The sequence below is a fragment of the Xenopus tropicalis genome, chromosome 10 (assembly GCF_000004195.4).
Source record: "Xenopus tropicalis strain Nigerian chromosome 10, UCB_Xtro_10.0, whole genome shotgun sequence".
NCBI lineage: Eukaryota > Metazoa > Chordata > Amphibia > Anura > Pipidae > Xenopus > Xenopus tropicalis.
This window is the reverse complement of record NC_030686.2, coordinates 8,594,439-8,613,177: the sequence shown is the minus strand read 5'-3', so window position 1 is coordinate 8,613,177 and position 18,739 is coordinate 8,594,439. Positions and strand designations below refer to the sequence as shown.

General features: G+C 39.0%; 1 protein-coding gene across 1 annotated transcript in view; it reads right to left on the bottom strand.

The window, feature by feature from the left end:
- Positions 1–68: 68 nt before the first annotated feature.
- col15a1 (collagen, type XV, alpha 1) overlaps positions 69–18,739 on the bottom strand; it is a 29,614-nt gene continuing 10,943 nt past the window's right edge. Inside the window, exons 6-22 of the mRNA XM_031894749.1 lie at positions 16,224–16,400; positions 15,040–15,498; positions 13,785–13,895; positions 13,656–13,709; positions 12,846–12,869; positions 11,980–12,141; positions 11,825–11,863; positions 9,806–9,877; positions 8,205–8,246; positions 6,666–6,693; positions 6,323–6,360; positions 5,547–5,675; positions 4,672–4,731; positions 4,413–4,481; positions 3,343–3,537; positions 2,314–2,429; positions 69–737 (exon numbers count right to left, since the gene is read on the bottom strand). Coding sequence (XP_031750609.1) covers positions 527–737; positions 2,314–2,429; positions 3,343–3,537; positions 4,413–4,481; positions 4,672–4,731; positions 5,547–5,675; positions 6,323–6,360; positions 6,666–6,693; positions 8,205–8,246; positions 9,806–9,877; positions 11,825–11,863; positions 11,980–12,141; positions 12,846–12,869; positions 13,656–13,709; positions 13,785–13,895; positions 15,040–15,498; positions 16,224–16,400 — 1,986 coding nt within the window. The 3' untranslated portion in view covers positions 69–526. The remainder of the gene's footprint in view (positions 738–2,313; positions 2,430–3,342; positions 3,538–4,412; positions 4,482–4,671; positions 4,732–5,546; positions 5,676–6,322; positions 6,361–6,665; positions 6,694–8,204; positions 8,247–9,805; positions 9,878–11,824; positions 11,864–11,979; positions 12,142–12,845; positions 12,870–13,655; positions 13,710–13,784; positions 13,896–15,039; positions 15,499–16,223; positions 16,401–18,739) is intronic.

Below are 18,739 nucleotides of genomic sequence, written 5' to 3'. Positions count from 1 at the left end.
TTTAGCACTGGTTAGTAGAGATGCTTAGTAAATGGCCCCCTTAGAGTGCAATGGAATATTGCCCATAGTATTGTACAAAATGCTTTATTTCAAATTTTACATTAAAAAACCTATTGCAGAGACCTTGATTATATATATACTGTATATCTTGGATTTTGCTCTAGAGCTCAACCAAAGTCCTGTCATTAAAAGAATGATTACATTCTACAATAGAGTGTTTATGGATATTCATCAGAACGGCAGTTCGAAAAATTTAGTTCTCCTTTAGAATCCATTTTGAATGTAACATAGACAGACAGACCTCAGATTGTTTTTTGTCTTTACCGCCACCCAAAAACAACAACAAGAAAAAAAAATTAAAATAAGGGACTACTCTCAATATTAGAGCTAGCAGGGGCCCACAGTTCTCTACTCATCCAGCCCAGAGGGCCACAGCAGCAGTTGGAAAGGTAACATCTTGGGCATATCCTGGAAGGTGTTGCATTTCCTGTTCTCCTATTCAGTAAGCTCTGTACATATCCTCAGCTCACCACATGTGCAGATAGGGGAAGGCTATTTCAATGCACAGGACAGCAAGTTGTTTTGAGCACCCGTAGGAGTCACTGTCCTGGATCCATCTCCCTGTCAAGGGTGTTCCAAGCCCCTCTGCTACACTGCTGCTCCTCCATTCCCTGCAGTTCCTGTTACGTATGCTGTTCCCCTTTTGGCTTGAACCATGCCAGAATGCTTTCTGTGGCCTGCAACCAGGAAGAGAGAAACAAGGCAGATATAGGGAAGGCACAAGTCGTTATTTGCATGGTAACGTTATTGTCATAGGATATGACGTAAAGTAGGCTTTTGGTAGGAAGGGGTAAATAAGGGCGTATGATATGGACAACATAAGAAGGCTATAAAAGGAAAACTATACCCCCAGAATGAATACTTAACCAACAGATAGTTTATTTTATGTGAAGTGACCTATTAAAGACTGGAATATACATATATAAGTAAATATTCCCCTTTTACATCTTTTCCTTGAGCCGCCATTTTGTGCTGGGCTGTGTGCTCCCTCAGAGATCAGCTGACAGGAAATAATGCAGCTCTTACTGTAACAGGAAGTAGTGCAGAACTCTGTCCATTCATTGGCTGATGGGCCCTAGCATGTATGTGTGCCTTAGTTTGTTTGTGGGCACTGTGAATCCTATGATCCCAGGGGGCGGCCCTTTGTACTTTAAATGGCAGTTTTCTATTTAGGATTACCCAATGGCACATACTACAGGTATAGGACCCATTATCCAGAATGCTCGGGACCAAGGGTATTCCAGATAAGGGGTCTTTCCGTAATTTGGATCTCAATACCTTAAGTCTACTAAAAAATCAATAAAACATTAATTAAACCCAATAGGATTGTTTTCCATCCAATACGAATTAATTATATCTTAGTTGGAATCAATTACAAGGTTCTGTTTTATTTCTACATAGAAAAAGGAAATCAGTTTTAAAATTCTGAATTATTTGATTAAAATGGAGTCTATGGGAGACGGGCATTCCGTAATTCGGAGCTTTCTGGATAACGGGTTTCCGGATAAGGGGTCCGATACCTGTACTAAAAAAGTATATTTTTATGAAAATGGTATATTTAGATGAAGCAGGGTTTTACATATGAGCTGTTTATGAAACATATTTTTATTAAGATCTACATTGTTTGGGGGTGTAGTTTTCCTTTAATAAGTGGTGGGTTAGGATTACCAGGGTCCTTCGGCAGACACAGGCATTACTGAACTATCAAACCACTGGCACCACAAAGCTCCTATTACTGGGCATCTGTCCCAACCATTGTATTAATATTCCAACAATGCAACGAATAATAAAATGATTGAGTGATAGAATGGGAGAAGAAAAGGGCGAGAGTAGGGATAGATAGGTCTTTATTTAAACAAAGCACTTGTATTGTATGTCACCCACTGTGTCCTACAGCACTTATATTTGCCTATTTGTGTCTGTAAGTTACCCTCCCATATAGACTGTAAGCTCTATGGGGCAGGGACCCCCATCCTCTTGTGTCTTTGACTCTTATCTTATTGCAATTGTATCTTTTATTTATTTGTGCATATTGTTATACTTTGTATTTATCTATTATTATCTTTATAACCCCCTGTTTGTATTAATGTATTCTACTGTACAGCGCTGCGTACATAAGTAGCACTTTATAAATAAAGATATACATACATACATACAAAGGGGGATCAGTTGAAGTAGTAGAGAATCCCGTTGCAAAAGAAAAAGGAAGAGGAAAGGAATAAGGGAAAGCATTTAGGAAGATTCTTTGCTCACCAGAGAGTGTCCGTGAGAATGTTTCTTCCATTGAACGAGTAAATAGGAGCGCTAGACTTAAATGGTCTGGAATGATTTTCCAAAAGGGAATTCCAGTTCATCATGAGAAGATCTCCCTGCGCAAGAACCAGATCAGTGCATTAAAAACAACTCAATTTCACTGCATTTGTTTTTTGGATTTACAGGAAAAAATACAGTCTGTATCCAGGTATTGGTTGCATTCACATACAGGCATAGGCTATTCTGAAAACCAGTGGCGTAACAATAGAGGAAGCAGACCCTGCGGTTGCGGAAGGGCCCAGGCGACAGGGGGGCCCGGACCACAGGGTCTGCGTCTTCCATTTTGCATGTAAATGCCTGCTCCATGCCGGCTCCCAGGTGTGAGTGGGTGGGGAATGCATCGGTGCGGAGGGAGGACATGTCAAAAGTTGCTAAAAAATGCCCGTTCTATGACATACTAATAAAAGTTAACCAAAAGGTGAACAACTCCTTTAAAATAATTGGGTTTCTTAAAAATTATCAAAAAATCAATGGTAGTAAAGGTAGGGGATCCGTGGAAAGTTCCAAATTACAGGAAGGCCATCTCACTTATACTGATGTTAATTAAATAATTCAAATTTTTAAAAATGATTCCCCTTTTCTCTGTGATAATAAAACAGTACCTGTACTTGATCCAAACTAAGATATAATTACCCCTTATTGGGGGCAGAACAATACTATGGGTTTAATTAATGTTTAAAATATTTATTAGACTTAAGGTATGGACATTCAAATTACAAAAAGAACCCTTATCTGGAAAAACCTCAGGTCCCGAGCATTCTGGGAAACAGGTGCCATAGTATTAGCCATGACGTGTATTTGGAAAATATTATTAAAAAAACAACAATAAAAAAATGGACCATCCAGTTACCAATTTGTCTAAAATTTGCAACTCTTGGACATGGGAATTCATTTCTTTTTATCATTGTGAAAAAAAATTATTACTTTCTAAAGTTATAAGTGTTAACCAATCTTTGTATTAGAACTCACTCTTATATTCACTATGGGAAGATTCTGGTCTGTCCTTTTCACTATGGAGGACAGGGATTGGCTGGAGGAGGTCAGAACAGCTCTGAAGGTTCCATAAAGGGACATCTCCTGGGCCTGGTGGTAGCACTGCAGGTCAGCTCCTCTGATCCCACTCATGCCACCCGACACTGGAACATTGAGAGCCACCAAGCGTAGCTGGAAGCAGACAAAAAGTAAACTATAAAGGATTTATAAAGAGGCTTAAGCATCAGGATGAGGATGTATTCTTGAAAGGAGATATCAGGAGGAAACTCTGTTAAAGGGTAGACTGTGAGAGGCATGAAGAGGGAATATATGTTAGCATAGAGGAAAGATATCTGGAAGCATTGAGTTGGTTTCACGTTAGAGCCAGGGAGAGGGTATTGTGTTGAAGACATAAAGAAATAAAGCGAGATTAATGTCTCAATGTGGGAATAATCTTGGCATTGAAGTAGCGAGTCAAGTTACAGCACAAGCCCGAAAACTGTGGGGAAGCTGGACAGAATAAAAAATATAGAGTAAATGTTTATTTTTTTCTTAATGAAGTCTGTAGGTGAATTAGGGTGAAATTTGGGGCAACATATTGGATATTCTTAGGGCTGTAGAGTGATATCTGCAACCTTGCCATGAGGTATGGGGGATCCCTGATCAAATCCTGGACCTTCAAGGGGATTGAACCCAAATAGAGGCATGTGGTGGCACTGAGCATGCTGTCTATAGTGCGAGACCATCGCGTGGCCAACAAAAAAGCACAAAGACAACATTGTGTGTGTGAGATAAAAGGACATACGGAGAGAAACAGGACAGGCTTGATATAAAAGTAGGCATCAGAGTAAAATGATATAATATGTTTGACATTAGAGATATGAAATAGGTATCATGGAAAGGGTGAAAGAGCAGATAGCAGATCAGGGGTACATAGTGTATGTTCTGTATAAAATGAAAATGGCAACATAGTAGGACAGAGACAGACAGAGGGAGAGCGAGACAGAGAGACGACATAGCACCCCATTAGAGTACCCAGCCACACTACAGCACCACAATTATCTTACAGAGGGTATTCGGTTACTGAGACTGGGTGGCACTGACACGTGGGCACTACTACTCTGAGATTCTTCTTTCTGTAAACAAAGGAAGGCAAAAAGGCAGATATACATACAAACATGAAATGCACACTCAGTACTCAAGAGAGCTATACCTATATAACAGTATGCGTACGCACACCCACACAAAGGCACTTACACTCACTACTGTATACTGGAAATAATAATTTACATGAATAAAATAGAATAGTGAAGCTCCTCTACTTACTGCAAAGTCTTCTGGGATCGATGGATCATCAGCAGATAACAGGGGATCTATATCCTCTAACTGGAAGAAAGGGCATGAAAGGAATTAGGGTAAACTATACATTTATATTTATATAAAAAAGGCTTTTAGAACTGACCAATAAGGGAGGGGGAAGTATTATATATATAAAAGGAAAGACCAAATCACTGGGGGGTGCCAAATTATGTAGCCTTTCCTTCTCCTAACAGTGTTAAGATATGCTTGGGAAATAGTAGTTGAAGGAAATGGTTTGGGCATAGAATTTTAGGGAAAGTTTTATGGACTCACAAAAGGGGCTTATAATGGAGGTTATATGGAGCAACATTCAGAGCCGTGTGAAGAAATTCAAGATGTTATAGGGAGGGGGTTACAGGAATACTGATTGTGAGCAACAGGAGATATAGTAGGGAGAGTTACGTTATGCAAAAGGAGAGGGTATAGGGTGGGTTATAGGGATCCATATGGATGACAGTTTGTACAGAATAAGGTAATAGAATTATGATGAAGAGGTGTGTAGACTATAGACTTCATTTATAAATTTAATTACAAGTGCAATAATTAATGCATTTAAATGGATCAGTGTTTTAGTCCCTCCTCCCCTGCCAGGATTACAAATGATGCAGAAAGAGAAGAACAGTTTTGCAGCTGGATTTCAGCAAATAAAAATGGTATTTATTCCTACTGTTTAAAGGAACAGATTACAGTGATAGGGATATTAGGGGTTTCTGGGTTGCTCTTTATCAAATTTTGGTTCAGAGGCCCAAGTTCCCCTTTAAATGAGTTCTTATATATGCAGATTTATAGAGGTCTGTAACTTAACATAGCTGCAAAAGCCCTGTTGAAAAGAAAGTACCTACCAGAATTTTACTCCAACCTATACTAGTCCGGAAGTAGGCAGCATTTTGATCCCTCACATAGACCAAACCCCCCTCTGTCACTTCCTCCCATGCCTGGAACATCTCATCCTTGGTCTGAAATATCCAACTCTGCAAGAAAGAAATGGTGTTTAAAGATATATATAAATATATTTGCAAATGTGATGCAGCCATTCAGTTTTATGGACAAGGAATCATCAAACTTTTGCTCCAGTTTCAGTAGTCCAAAGCAACCAATCATTAATGAGCTAGTAGGGCCTTCTTTGGTTGTTATGAGATATTTGACATGGAACAAAATTTCCCCTATTATATTATACACAACATTTTGTGACTGACAAAGCTGCTAGAGATCTCTCATTGGTGCCCAGACTTATAAACTAGTGGTAGCCAAACTGTGCAACTGGGGAACCCAGGAATGTACCAGGAATGAGTGGACAGGGTGAAGGTAATTTAGGGTGAGATCTGGGAGAATGTCTACTTGAACTCCTAGATAAAGCCAAAAGGGCAGGTTAAGCCAATAGTTATTTGAGGTCGTAGGTCAGTAGCTGATAATGGTTCCACATATCTGTAACCTTGTTTAAGAGAAGCCCTAAACATCTACTGGACCTCAAAAGGGGGCTTGAACCAAAGCAGTTGAAAAACCACTACTCGCAAGCCCATTTAATTGGAAGTATGGACTCACCATAGCATGTCTTCTTTGAGAAGTAAAATGGTGAGCACTTGGCTAAAGCACTCACCTGAGACACTGAGGAACGTACCTTTAGATATTTCTGAGGCTCAGAAGCTGGATCAGGTTCTTGGAGAAAGTAGTGGAGTAAAAATATAATTAAAAGAAGAGATACACAGGTATCAGTTAATTCACTTATAAATTGTATGAAAAAAAGAAAGAATGGAACAAACTATATATATATATATATATATATATATATGTGTATAGAAGAGAGGTGTATATAGGCAGCTAGCAAGAGGCATGAACCTGAAGCTTTCACTACAACTCCCAGAATTCCTATGGCCGACAGCTGGAGTACTGCAGGTTTGGCATCTCAAACGCAGATACAGATCAGTTACCAATAAATAAAGAGAATTTGCTTAGAATCTTACTTGTATTCTTTGATTCTTCACTGGGTTCCTAATCGAACAAAAAACATAATAAATACAAAATAAATCTATAATGAACATAAACCCAGTCCTATAGGGTTCTGCTTTGAAATCTCATTATGAATATCTTGTCCCTAAGGGATAGTATTGACACTACTCAAGATAGTGACACTTGTGTACTAATTGTGTACTAAAAAAAATATATATATATATATAATCTTTACTATATTTGTTTCCAAAACCTTTTCCTAAAAATTCCACGAGAGATTAACACTGTTCCAAGATTTCTCTTTCAATAGATTTACCCATTTGAAATATATTGAGGCTGTACCCATTTTAAAATATTAAAGGGGAACTCCAGCTACCGAATCAAAATGTGTTAAAGAGCCCCACACAGCACAGAAACCCTTAATATCCCTATCCCTGTAATCTGTTCCTTCAAACAGTAGGAATAAATACCATTTTTATATGCTGAAATCCAGCTGCAAAACTGTTCTTCTCTTTCTGCATCATTTGTAATCCTGGCAGGGGAGGAGGGACTAAAACACTGATGTTACAGATTGTAACAACTTCCCCACAGCTTACAGACAGCATGCAGGAACTACATAACCCACAATGCATTGCACTGGGATGTTCCTTTCCTTATTGACATCAGGTGTGCAGCAGGGAATTGTGGGATTGGGAGGAGGCAGGCTGAGGGACAGGCGACTACTGTTACAGTTTATTTGAGTCACAAAGTAGTCAGCCAGATCAGCAGGGGGGGCGGGGCTTAGGGAACTGTTCCAAACAATAAAAAATAATGAAAAGGCTGCATATTTTTCAATTGATGTCTATTGTTTTTCAGAAAACTCAACAAACTCCTCAACACCGTTCTTAGGTCTCCCACTGTGTTCATAATCCCATTAGAAGAAGCAAGAAAAGGGCTGGTCAACTAAAGGAGCCACAAATGACACACTCTTCATAGCAGGGAAACTACTTAGATTGACCCATCTAGATTGTAAGCTCTATGGGGCAGGGACCTCCATCCTCTTGTGTCTTTGACTCTTAACTGTATCTTGTATTTATCTGTATTTATTGTTATACTTTGTATTTATCTATTATTATCTTAATAACCCCCTGTTTGTATTATTATATTCTGCTGTACAGCGCTGCGTACATAAGTAGCGCTTTATAAATAAAGATATACATACATACATACATACTTATAACCTGTAATGACAGATTCCATAAATCTGTGCCAGCATTGGTATATGTGGCCCCAATTCTACAGCAACAGGTGAGGCATGGTGCCCACTTAATGCAGCTCTATAGGGTCCTGCCCCCATAAGTGATAAAAGGCACTACATTTGCCCAGTAGCAGTAACCCATAGCAATGAACACTTTTACATTGGGAACAGTGCTAAACAGTCACAAAAACACCATTTTACACAGCGCCTGCGATTGTTATTATAATCCCCCTTTAGTGCCTTATATTACATATCCCATATGGTGCTCTGTTCCTATGTAGAATCAAAGAAATCGCATTAGGCCGTATTCATTTACCGTCTGCTTGCAGTGTGGCCGCGGCGGCACAGGATACACTCTCTGCAAGGAAACACATGATATAAGTATCTATTTTCCTACTGCAATCGGCTGAGAATGACTCGACATACTTTATTTTTTTTGCCATGGCCTTTATTGTTTTTGACAAACGAGAGTCATTCTCAAAACTGTATTAAGGTTTCAAATATTGGCGCTGAGGGACCTGCTTCTAATGTGGCCATAGAAAACATATATAAATGGAGAGTCAGGGATACAGGGATTACTAAAAATTTGAATTATTTTCTTATAATATACAGTTTGGTCATTTCCCTATGGGACCAAATTGTACATTTTATACTTATAAAGTGATGTCATCAGTCAGGGTCGGACTGGGGGGGTGCAGGACCCACCGGGGCTGCAGCCCCAGGGACCCGCACCCCCCCAAGGTGCCTCCCCCGCTGCGCCCCCGCTGCGCACCCCCCCACAGGGGCCCCTGCCCGACGTCCTCCCCTGAACACGTATGTGAAACGCGTTAGGGGAGGACATCATAGGCCAGAGAAAGCAGCAATAGGGTCGGGTCTGGGCCACTGGGGCCCACCAGGACCGGGGGCCACCGGGTATTTTCCCGCTGTCCTGGTGGCCCAGTCCGACTCTGTCATCAGTTATAATTGAAGCTTATTGATGTAATTTCTGTCACATGACTCACTGAAATTATATAGTGAATAAAGTACCCCCTACTGTAAAATATAGGGATATTATAAGACACACACAGAGGAGTTCCTTATAATATATAGTGAATAAAGTACCCCCTACTGTAACATATAGGGATATTATAAGTCCCCGAGGAGTTCCTTATAATATATAGTGAATAAAGTACCCCCTACTGTAACATATAGGGATATTATAAGTCCCCGAAGAGTTCCTTATAATATATAGTGAATAAAGTACCCCCTATTGTAACATATAGGGATATTATAAGTCCCCGAGGAGTTCCTTATAATATATAGTGAATAAAGTGCCCCCTATTGTAACATATAGGGATATTATAAGTCCCCGAGGAGTTCCTTATAATATATAGTGAATAAAGTGCCCCCTATTGTAACATATAGGGATATTATAAGTCACAGAGGAGTTCCTTATAATATATAGTGAATAAAGTGCCCCCTATTGTAACATATAGGGATATTATAAGTCACAGAGGAGTTCCTTATAATATATGGTAAATAAAGTACCCCCTATTGTAACATATAGGGATATTATAAGTCACAGAGGAGTTCCTTATAATATATGGTAAATAAAGTACCCCCTATTGTAACATATAGGGATATTATAAGTCACAGAGGAGTTCCATGTCCATATAAAAGCACAATGCTGAAGGGCGAGTCATGGAACCCCAAGGTGACTTTTAATAAACTCATATTTTACAACAGGGGGTACTTTATTTATTATAAAATACAAGATTCAGCCAGTCATGTGACAGAAATTACATCACTAAGCTCCGATTAGAACTGATGACATCACTTTATAAGTAGATCATTTACAGTCTGGTCCCATTTTATACATACATACATATATAAGTAACATAAAGTTGATTATAACTTTTTAAAAAGCAGAAAACTTACATTGATGTAGACCACCCCTGGGGGTCCGGGGGGGCCTGGAGGTCCTGGCACACCTGGGCTTCCAGGTAGACCCTAGAAATGAATGTAGGGACAATAAGGCAGCCATCATACACTAAAGCTGTGTTCACAGTGGGGGTCATTTATAAAGTTAGCAAAGCGTAAATGTTTTTTGCAAATGGTTGTTTGTGCATTTTTCCCCCTAATATTCCCTCTGTGCATGTTTATTGTGTGCGAATAGATAGTTCTACTTTGTAAATATAACATTTGCAATTTGCAAAATCAGTTTAGCGAATATATATATATATATATATATATATAAAAAAAAAAAATATATATATATATGTATATATATATATTGATGGTATGCTGAAATAAATCACTGACTTGATTGATGCTATAGCTGTGAGTGCTTTCTACTGTTGAGTTTGAGATATATATATACGGATATAGGACCCATTATCCAGAATGCTTGGCACCAAGGGTGTTCCGGATAAGGGGTCTTTCCGTAATTTGGATCTTCATACCTTGTCTACTAAAAAAAATCAATAAACCATTACTTAAACCCAACAGGATTATTTTGCATCCAGTAAGAATTAATTATATCTTAGTTGGGATCAAATACAGGTACTGTTTTATTATTACAGAGAAAAGGGAATCATTTAACCATTAAATAAACCAAATAGGGCTGTTCTGCCCCAATAAGGGGTAATTTTATCTTAGTTGGGATCAAGTACAGGTACTGTTTTATTATTACAGAGAAAAGGGAATCATTTAACCATTAAATAAACCCAATAGGGCTGTTCTGCCCCCAATAAGGGGTAATTATATCTTAGTTGGGATCAAGTACAGGTACTGTTTTATTATTACAGAGAAAAGGGAATCATTTAACCATGAAATAAACCCAATAGGGCTGTTCTGCCCCCAATAAGGGGTAATTATATCTTAGTTGGGATCAAATACAAAGCACTGTTTATTTACAGAGAAAAAGGAAATCAATTTTAAAAATCTGAATTATTTGATTAAAATGGAGTCTATGGGAGACAGGCTTTCTGTAATTTGGAGCTTTCTGGATATCGGGTTTCCGGATAAGGGATCTCTTACCTGTATATATATATATATATATATATAAAATGACTTTCTTTGGAGTAATGAGATGTTTTGAATAAACTTTGTATTTCTTATATCTCCATCCTTTTGAGTAGAAGGAAATTTTGAAAACATAACATTAATATATCCAGGAGGTTTTGGGGGCTGTTTTCTACTCCATTTGGCTTTCTAACTATGTCTGACTTACTCCCCATTTCAAACATAAGTTAATGGAAAAAAATAAGCCATTGAAAGATATTTCCTTAGCCCAGGGATCCTCAACCTTTTATAAAAGTGAGCCACATTCAAATGGAAAAAGTTTTGGGGAGCAACACAAGCATGAAAAAAAGTTCCTGGAGGTACCAATGAGAGCTATAATTGGCTATTTCATAGCCCCATGTTGACTGGAAGCCTACATAAGGTTTTGGTTGGCAATAACACTGGGTTTTTATGCAATCAATGCTTGCCTCCTAACCAGAAATTTAAAAATAATACCTGCTTTGAGGCCACTGGGAGCAACATCCAAAGGGCTGGCGAGCAACATGTTGCTCACGAGCCACTGGTTGGGGATCACTGCCTTAGCCCAATGTGGAATAGAATAAAGGCATGACTTGTTTGTTACTCAAAGCACAAAGTTTGCAAAAATATTTTGTGAATATACTGATATGAATAAGATAAGGGAGATACCCTGTTCCACAACATGAGGCTTAGATGAGAGGTATTAGGAATATTCCATTGACTTTGGTGGAGAAATTATCATTTTTTGCTGACAAAAAACAATTATCCAAAAACCATTTATCTGCCATTGTTGGTACTGACTACACCTCAGGATGAAGGTAGAAATGGACTAATATGTTCGGGTGAACTCCCTTTACATCTCTAAATGTTATTTATACATTTTATCAAATACAAAAACAGGGAAATTGAACTCACAGAGTACAGCAGAGAGCCATATACATCTGATCTTCTATCCTGTTAAAAATAAATATTCTCGTCATAGATTCATTCTCCAGGAGAGAAGTGAAGACTGAAGAAAAAGCACAGAGAACATGGGAGTTTTTTAGGAAATCAACACAGCTTTCTCTTACCTCTTGGAATCGGGAAGGCAAATTACTTTGTGGGGGTCCAGGGGGTCCTGGTGGTCCGGGGGGTCCTAGTGGTCCGGGGGGTCCTGGAGGACCTGGTGGGCCCTGAGCTCCAGGAGGTCTAATTTCATTAGTAAGTATTTCACTGCAGTGATTAACACAGCCCTTAAGCAAAGAAGAACTGAGTAAGTCATTTCTAGCAGGGGCTTATTGTTCCACAATGTATGATAAACTGATAGGGGGGACATGAACAGAAGGCTTGTATATAACTCTTGATGTAGAGAGTAATATTCTGAGACTGTTTGCAACTGGTCTTCATTTTTTATTATTTGTTGTCTTTTAATGATTTCAATTACTTGCCAGTTTGTAATTTCCGCAGCTATCTGGTTGCTAGGGTTCAAATTACCTAAGCAACCAGGGAGTGGTTTGAATAAGAGACTGAAATAGGAATAGAAGAGGACCTAAATAGAAAAATAAGTAATAAAAAGTAACAATAACAATAAAACTGTAGCTTCACAGAGCAATAGATTTTTGGCTGCTGGGGTCAGTGACCCCCATTTGAAAGTTGGAAAGAATTAGAAGACTTATAGTCCTATACTATAAGGACAAATGGTTAAATATATGCAGATCTGGCGTTATTGGACAGACTGTCGAAATGCAACTACCTCTGCCCCCCCCCCCCGATGATACATCGGTGCATAAAGTCATAACTTTGTACTGGTATGATATGAGTCTTTAGGGGTTATGTAATAAAAGGTGCTAAGTTTGCCCCGTAACAACCAATCAGCTGGAAGCATTTCCTGGTCACCTGTTTTAAATTAGTTTTAAAATAGCCCCTCTAAAATAAAGTATTCTGTCCATATACAGACCTCTCCTGGATCTCCTTTTTCTCCCTAGAAAGTAAACAAAGACAACAGGCAATAGTAGTACATTGGCCAATATGTATACAGATATTGAAGGGAATTCACTAGACAGGTATGGGATCTGTTATTCCAAATATCCAGGACCTGGGGTTTTCCCAATTAGGGATCTCTCTGTAATTTGGGTCTCCATACTTTAAATCTACTAAAATATAATTTAAACATTTAATAAACACAATAGGACTTTTTTGCCCCCAATAAGGGGTAATTATATCTTAGTTGGGATCAAGTACAGGTACTGTTTTATTATTACAGAGAAAAGGGAATCATTTAACCATTAAATAAACCCAATAGGGCTGTTCTGCCCCCAATAAGGGGTAATTATATCTTAGTTGGGATCAAGTACAGGTACTGTTTTATTATTACAGAGAAAAGGGAATCATTTAACCATGAAATAAACCCAATAGGGCTGTTCTGCCCCCAATAAGGGGTAATTATATCTTAGTTGGGATCAAGTACAGGTACTGTTTTATTATTACAGAGAAAAGGGAATCATTTAACCATGAAATAAACCCAATAGGGCTGTTCTGCCCCAATAAGGGGTAATTATATCTTAGTTGGGATCAAGTACAGGTACTGTTTTATTATTACAGAGAAAAAGGAAATCAGTTTTAAAATGTGAATTATTTGATTAAAATGGAGTCCATGAGAGATGACGTTCCCGTAATTCAGAGCTTTCTCGGTAACAGGCATCCCCATAACAGATTCCATACCTGTTCTACAATGTTCATAATACTGCTCTATGCTCTATGAACTGACCTTAAGTCCTTGGGGCCCAGGCACTAGGGCAGGCAATGACGAAGCAATATCTCCCTATATACAGAAACAGGAGGCTGAATCAATGCATACTGATACTTCAGCAGAAAAGAATTCAGTGCATGTACTTACATTACAGCACAATGCTTGAGATACAGGCCCTGGTGGTCCCTGTGGGCCCGGCTCTCCCTTTTCCCCCTGAAGCCCATGGATTCCAGGAAGTCCAGTGTCCCCTTTGTCTCCCTATGGAAAAAGGTAATTCAAGACATTAAAACCAATACTGATAAAATGACAATAATTAGTACAGGTATGAGACCTGTCCAGAATGCTCAGGACCTGGAGTTTTTTTTTTCGGATAAGGGATTTTTCCGTAATTTGGATCTCCATGCCTTAAGTCTGCTTATATATAATGAAAACATAAAATAAATACAATAGGGCTGTTCTGCCCCCAATAAGGGGTAATTACCTGTATATCTTAGTTGGGATCAAGTACAGGTACTGTTTTATTATTACAGAGAAAAGGGAATCATTTATCCATGAAATAAACCCAATAGGGCTGTTCTGCCCCCAATAAGGGGTAATTATATCTTAGTTGGGATCAAGTACAGGTACTGTTTTATTATTACAGAGAAAAGGGAATCATTTAACCATGAAATAAACCCAATAGGGCTGTTCTGCCCCAATAAGGGGTAATTATATCTTAGTTGGGATCAAGTACAGGTACTGTTTTATTATTACAGAGAAAAGGGAATGATTTAACCATGAAATAAACCCAATAGGGCTGTTCTGCCCCAATAAGGGGTAATTATATCTTAGTTGGGATCAAGTACAGGTACTGTTTTATTATTACAGAGAAAAGGGAATCATTTAACCATGAAATAAACCCAATAGGGCTGTTCTGCCCCCAATAAGGGGTAATTATATCTTAGTTGGGATCAAGTACAGGTACTGTTTTATTATTACAGAGAAAAGGGAATCATTTTTAAAAATTGGCATTGTTTGATTAAAATGAAGTCTATGGGAGACGGCCTTCCCTTAATTTGGAGCTTTCTGGATAAGAGGTTTCTGGATAACGAGTCCAATGCCTTCTGGATAACGGGGAATGCCTTCGTAGGGAGCCAGGTCCCCTTTAAGACATCCAGTAGCTCTGGGTAAATCAATAAGCATTTCCATGGAACATAATTCTGTACAAAAATGCCCGACAGCAGGCAGTATGCGACTATTTAACTTAGTTACTAGAAAGCTGTTTAGTAGATGATCTTGTTTTGGTCATATACTTACTGGTAGGATGGTAGATGGATAGGCATATTTTTGCCTGTCATAAACAATAAGAAATAGTCCAACTGGAAGACTTAGAGAAAAGTACAAGACATGTAATTTAAATTACCTTTTGACCAATAGGACCTTGAATTCCAGGAGCCCCTTCCGGTCCCTGTTGACCTAGCATTCCAGGTAATCCATCCATTCCAGGCAACCCTGGTACCCCTGCCATGCCAGGACTGCCCTCTGGGCCAGGAAGTCCCTGGAGGCCTTGTATTCCAGGTAGACCCTGGGGTCCAGGTGGTCCTTCTGGTCCTCTTAGGCCTTCTTGTCCTTGGAGTCCCTCATAACCCTGAATCCCACTCTGGCCTGGGGGACCTCTTAAACCTGGTAGACCCTGCGGACCCTGATCTCCTTTTGGACCCATAGATCCAGGGTGCCCTGGGTGTCCTGGAGCTCCTGGGAGTCCAGGAGGTCCAGGGGGGCCTTGCGGACCTTCAGGACCTTGTATTCCTGGATGACCTTGAAGCCCTGGAGGTCCATGCTGTCCTTCAGGCCCTGGAGGACCAGGACGTTCCACAACAACCTAAAAATAATATAAGGGAACAGTGTTATAAAACTAAGCAAGTAATGCAATAAGCAAGTAATTCCTTAAAGCAATACTGCCATCGGAAAACAAGTTTTTTTCAAACCCCATCAGTTAATAGAGCTTCTCCAGCAGAATCCTGCATTGTAATCTGCTTTTCCCATGGGGCTAGCCATATTCTTCATTTCCCAGGGTGCCACAGCCATGTGACCTGTGCTCTGATAAACTTCACTCACACTTTACTGATGCGCTGCAAGTTGGAGTGATATCCCCCCCACCCCCAGCAGCCGATCAGCAGAACAATGGGAAGGGAGCAAGATAGCAGCTCCCAATACACTTCTAAAAATCTCACATTTTGATTAATCTTGGATAAATATTTTTAAAAAAAGCATTGGTGTTAATTGGATGAAAGTTTCAGATCGTCAAACTGAATTCTGACTGGATTTTGAAGCAACTTGTGTTTCGCCCAGTTCAATGAACATTTTTACGAAGAACTATTCCATTGCCATCAACCAAATTCCTAATTTTACAAATTACTTATTTAGTTTTAATCAGTTAAAATTCCAATATTTCCTGTGGGATTGTGAATAAGTTATGTTTTTGGCAAAGAGGGAGAAGATGTTGTTATTATGTTGGCTTTCTGGGGATCTGTTTACAGTAACAGAAATGCTATTAATATAATGAGATTGCACAGACTCTTTACTTGTTGAAAGGCATTCTCTTACCTCATTTCCACTTCCTTGGCCCTTGAATATCTCCACTGTTCCAGGTTGTCCTGGAATTCCCGGAGGTCCAGGAGGACCCTGGGGGCCTGGTGGTCCAGGCATCCCCATATGGCCCCTTTCACCAGTTCGACCTGGGCTTCCTGGAAGTCCTGGGGATCCAGGTTCTCCCATGTCCCCCTGTTAAACCACATAAATCAAGTCATTTTACCAATACAATTAGACATGTGGTATCCCTGTACCATATCCAGTCACTAGACAACCCATCATGGTTAAATATCTGTTTGAAACCTTGTGCTAATGAATGAACTGCCAAAATGTGACTGCCTTCTAATTGCTGAACAGTCTCCATTTGCAAAGGGTTTCCATAAAGCAGGTGTAACTTTCTTGCATTGAGTAGAGTTGACTTGGACCCAGGGGAACCCTGGATTTACTGCCACCCCCGACAAGGTACAGGTATAGGACCCATTATCCAGAATGCTTGGGACCAAGGGTATTCCGGATAAGGGATCTTTCCATAATTTGGATATCCATACCTTCAGTCTACTAAAAAATTAATAAAACATTCATTAAACCCAACAGGATTGTTTTGCATCCAATAAGGATTATTTATATCTTAGTTGGGATCAAGTACAGGTACTGTTTTATTATTACAGAGAAAAGGGAATCATTTAACCATGAAATAAACCCAATAGGGCTGTTCTGCCCCCAATAAGGGGTAATTATATCTTAGTTGGGATCAAGTACAGGTACTGTTTTATTATTACAGAGAAAAGGGAATCATTTAACCATTAAATAAACCCAATAGGGCTGTTCTGCCCCAATAAGGGGTAATTATATCTTAGTTGGGATCAAGTACAGGTACTGTTTTATTATTACAGAGAAAAGGGAATCATTTAACCATGAAATAAACCCAATAGGGCTGTTCTGCCCCAATAAGAGGTAATTATATCTTAGTTGGGATCAAGTACAGGTACTGTTTTATTATTACAGAGAAAAGGGAATCATTTAACCATTAAATAAACCCAATAGGGCTGTTCTGCCCCAATAAGGGGTAATTATATCTTAGTTGGGATCAAGTACAGGTACTGTTTTATTATTACAGAGAAAAGGGAATCATTTAACCATGAAATAAACCCAATAGGGCTGTTCTGCCCCCAATAAGGGGTAATTATATCTTAGTTGGGATCAAGTACAGGTACTGTTTTATTATTACAGAGAAAAGGGAATCATTTAACCATTAAATAAACCCAATAGGGCTGTTCTGCCCCAATAAGGGGTAATTATATCTTAGTTGGGATCAAGTACAGGTACTGTTTTATTATTACAGAGAAAAGGGAATCATTTAACCATGAAATAAACCCAATAGGGCTGTTCTGCCCCCAATAAGGGGTAATTATATCTTAGTTGGGATCAAGTACAGGTACTGTTTTATTATTACAGAGAAAAGGGAATCATTTAACCATTAAATAAACCCAATAGGGCTGTTCTGCCCCCAATAAGGGGTAATTATATCTTAGTTGGGATCAAGTACAGGTACTGTTTTATTATTACAGAGAAAAGGGAATCATTTAACCATTAAATAAACCCAATAGGGCTGTTCTGCCCCAATAAGGGGTAATTATATCTTAGTTGGGATCAAGTACAGGTACTGTTTTATTATTACAGAGAAAAGGGAATCATTTAACCATGAAATAAACCCAATAGGGCTGTTCTGCCCCAATAAGGGGTAATTATATCTTAGTTGGGATCAAGTACAGGTACTGTTTATTATTACAGAGAAAAGGGAATCATTTAACCATGAAATAAACCCAATAGGGCTGTTCTGCCCCAATAAGAGGTAATTATATCTTAGTTGGGATCAAGTACAGGTACTGTTTTATTATTACAGAGAAAAGGGAATCATTTAACCATGAAATAAACCCAATAGGGCTGTTCTGCCCCCAATAAGGGGTAATTATATCTTAGTTGGGATCAAGTACAGGTACTGTTTTATTATTACAGAGAAAAGGGAATCATTTAACCATGAAATAAACCCAATAGGGCTGTTCTGCCCCCAATAAGGGGTAATTATATCTTAGTTGGGATCAAGTACAGGTACTGTTTTATTATTACAGAGAAAAGGGAATCATTTAACCATTAAATAAACCCAATAGGGCTGTTCTGCCCCCAATAAGGATTATTTATATCGTAGTTTGGATCAGTTACATGGTACTGTTTTATTATTACAGACAAAAAGGAAATTATTTTAAAATTCTGAATTATTTGATTAAAATGGAGTCTATGGGAGACAGGCTTTCCATAATTCTGAGCTTTCTGGATAATGGGTTTCCGGATAAGGGATCCCATACCTATAGTAGTTTCAGGGTTCCCTGAGCGACCCGTGTCATTTGGAGCAGCACAATTACGCCTAAAGAGTTGCATTTGCATGCCAATCACCAGAAATGACACCAACAAACAGCGGATATGACGGCAGACAGACTGAAAATATTGGGTGCAACTGTGGCCCATTTGCTGCA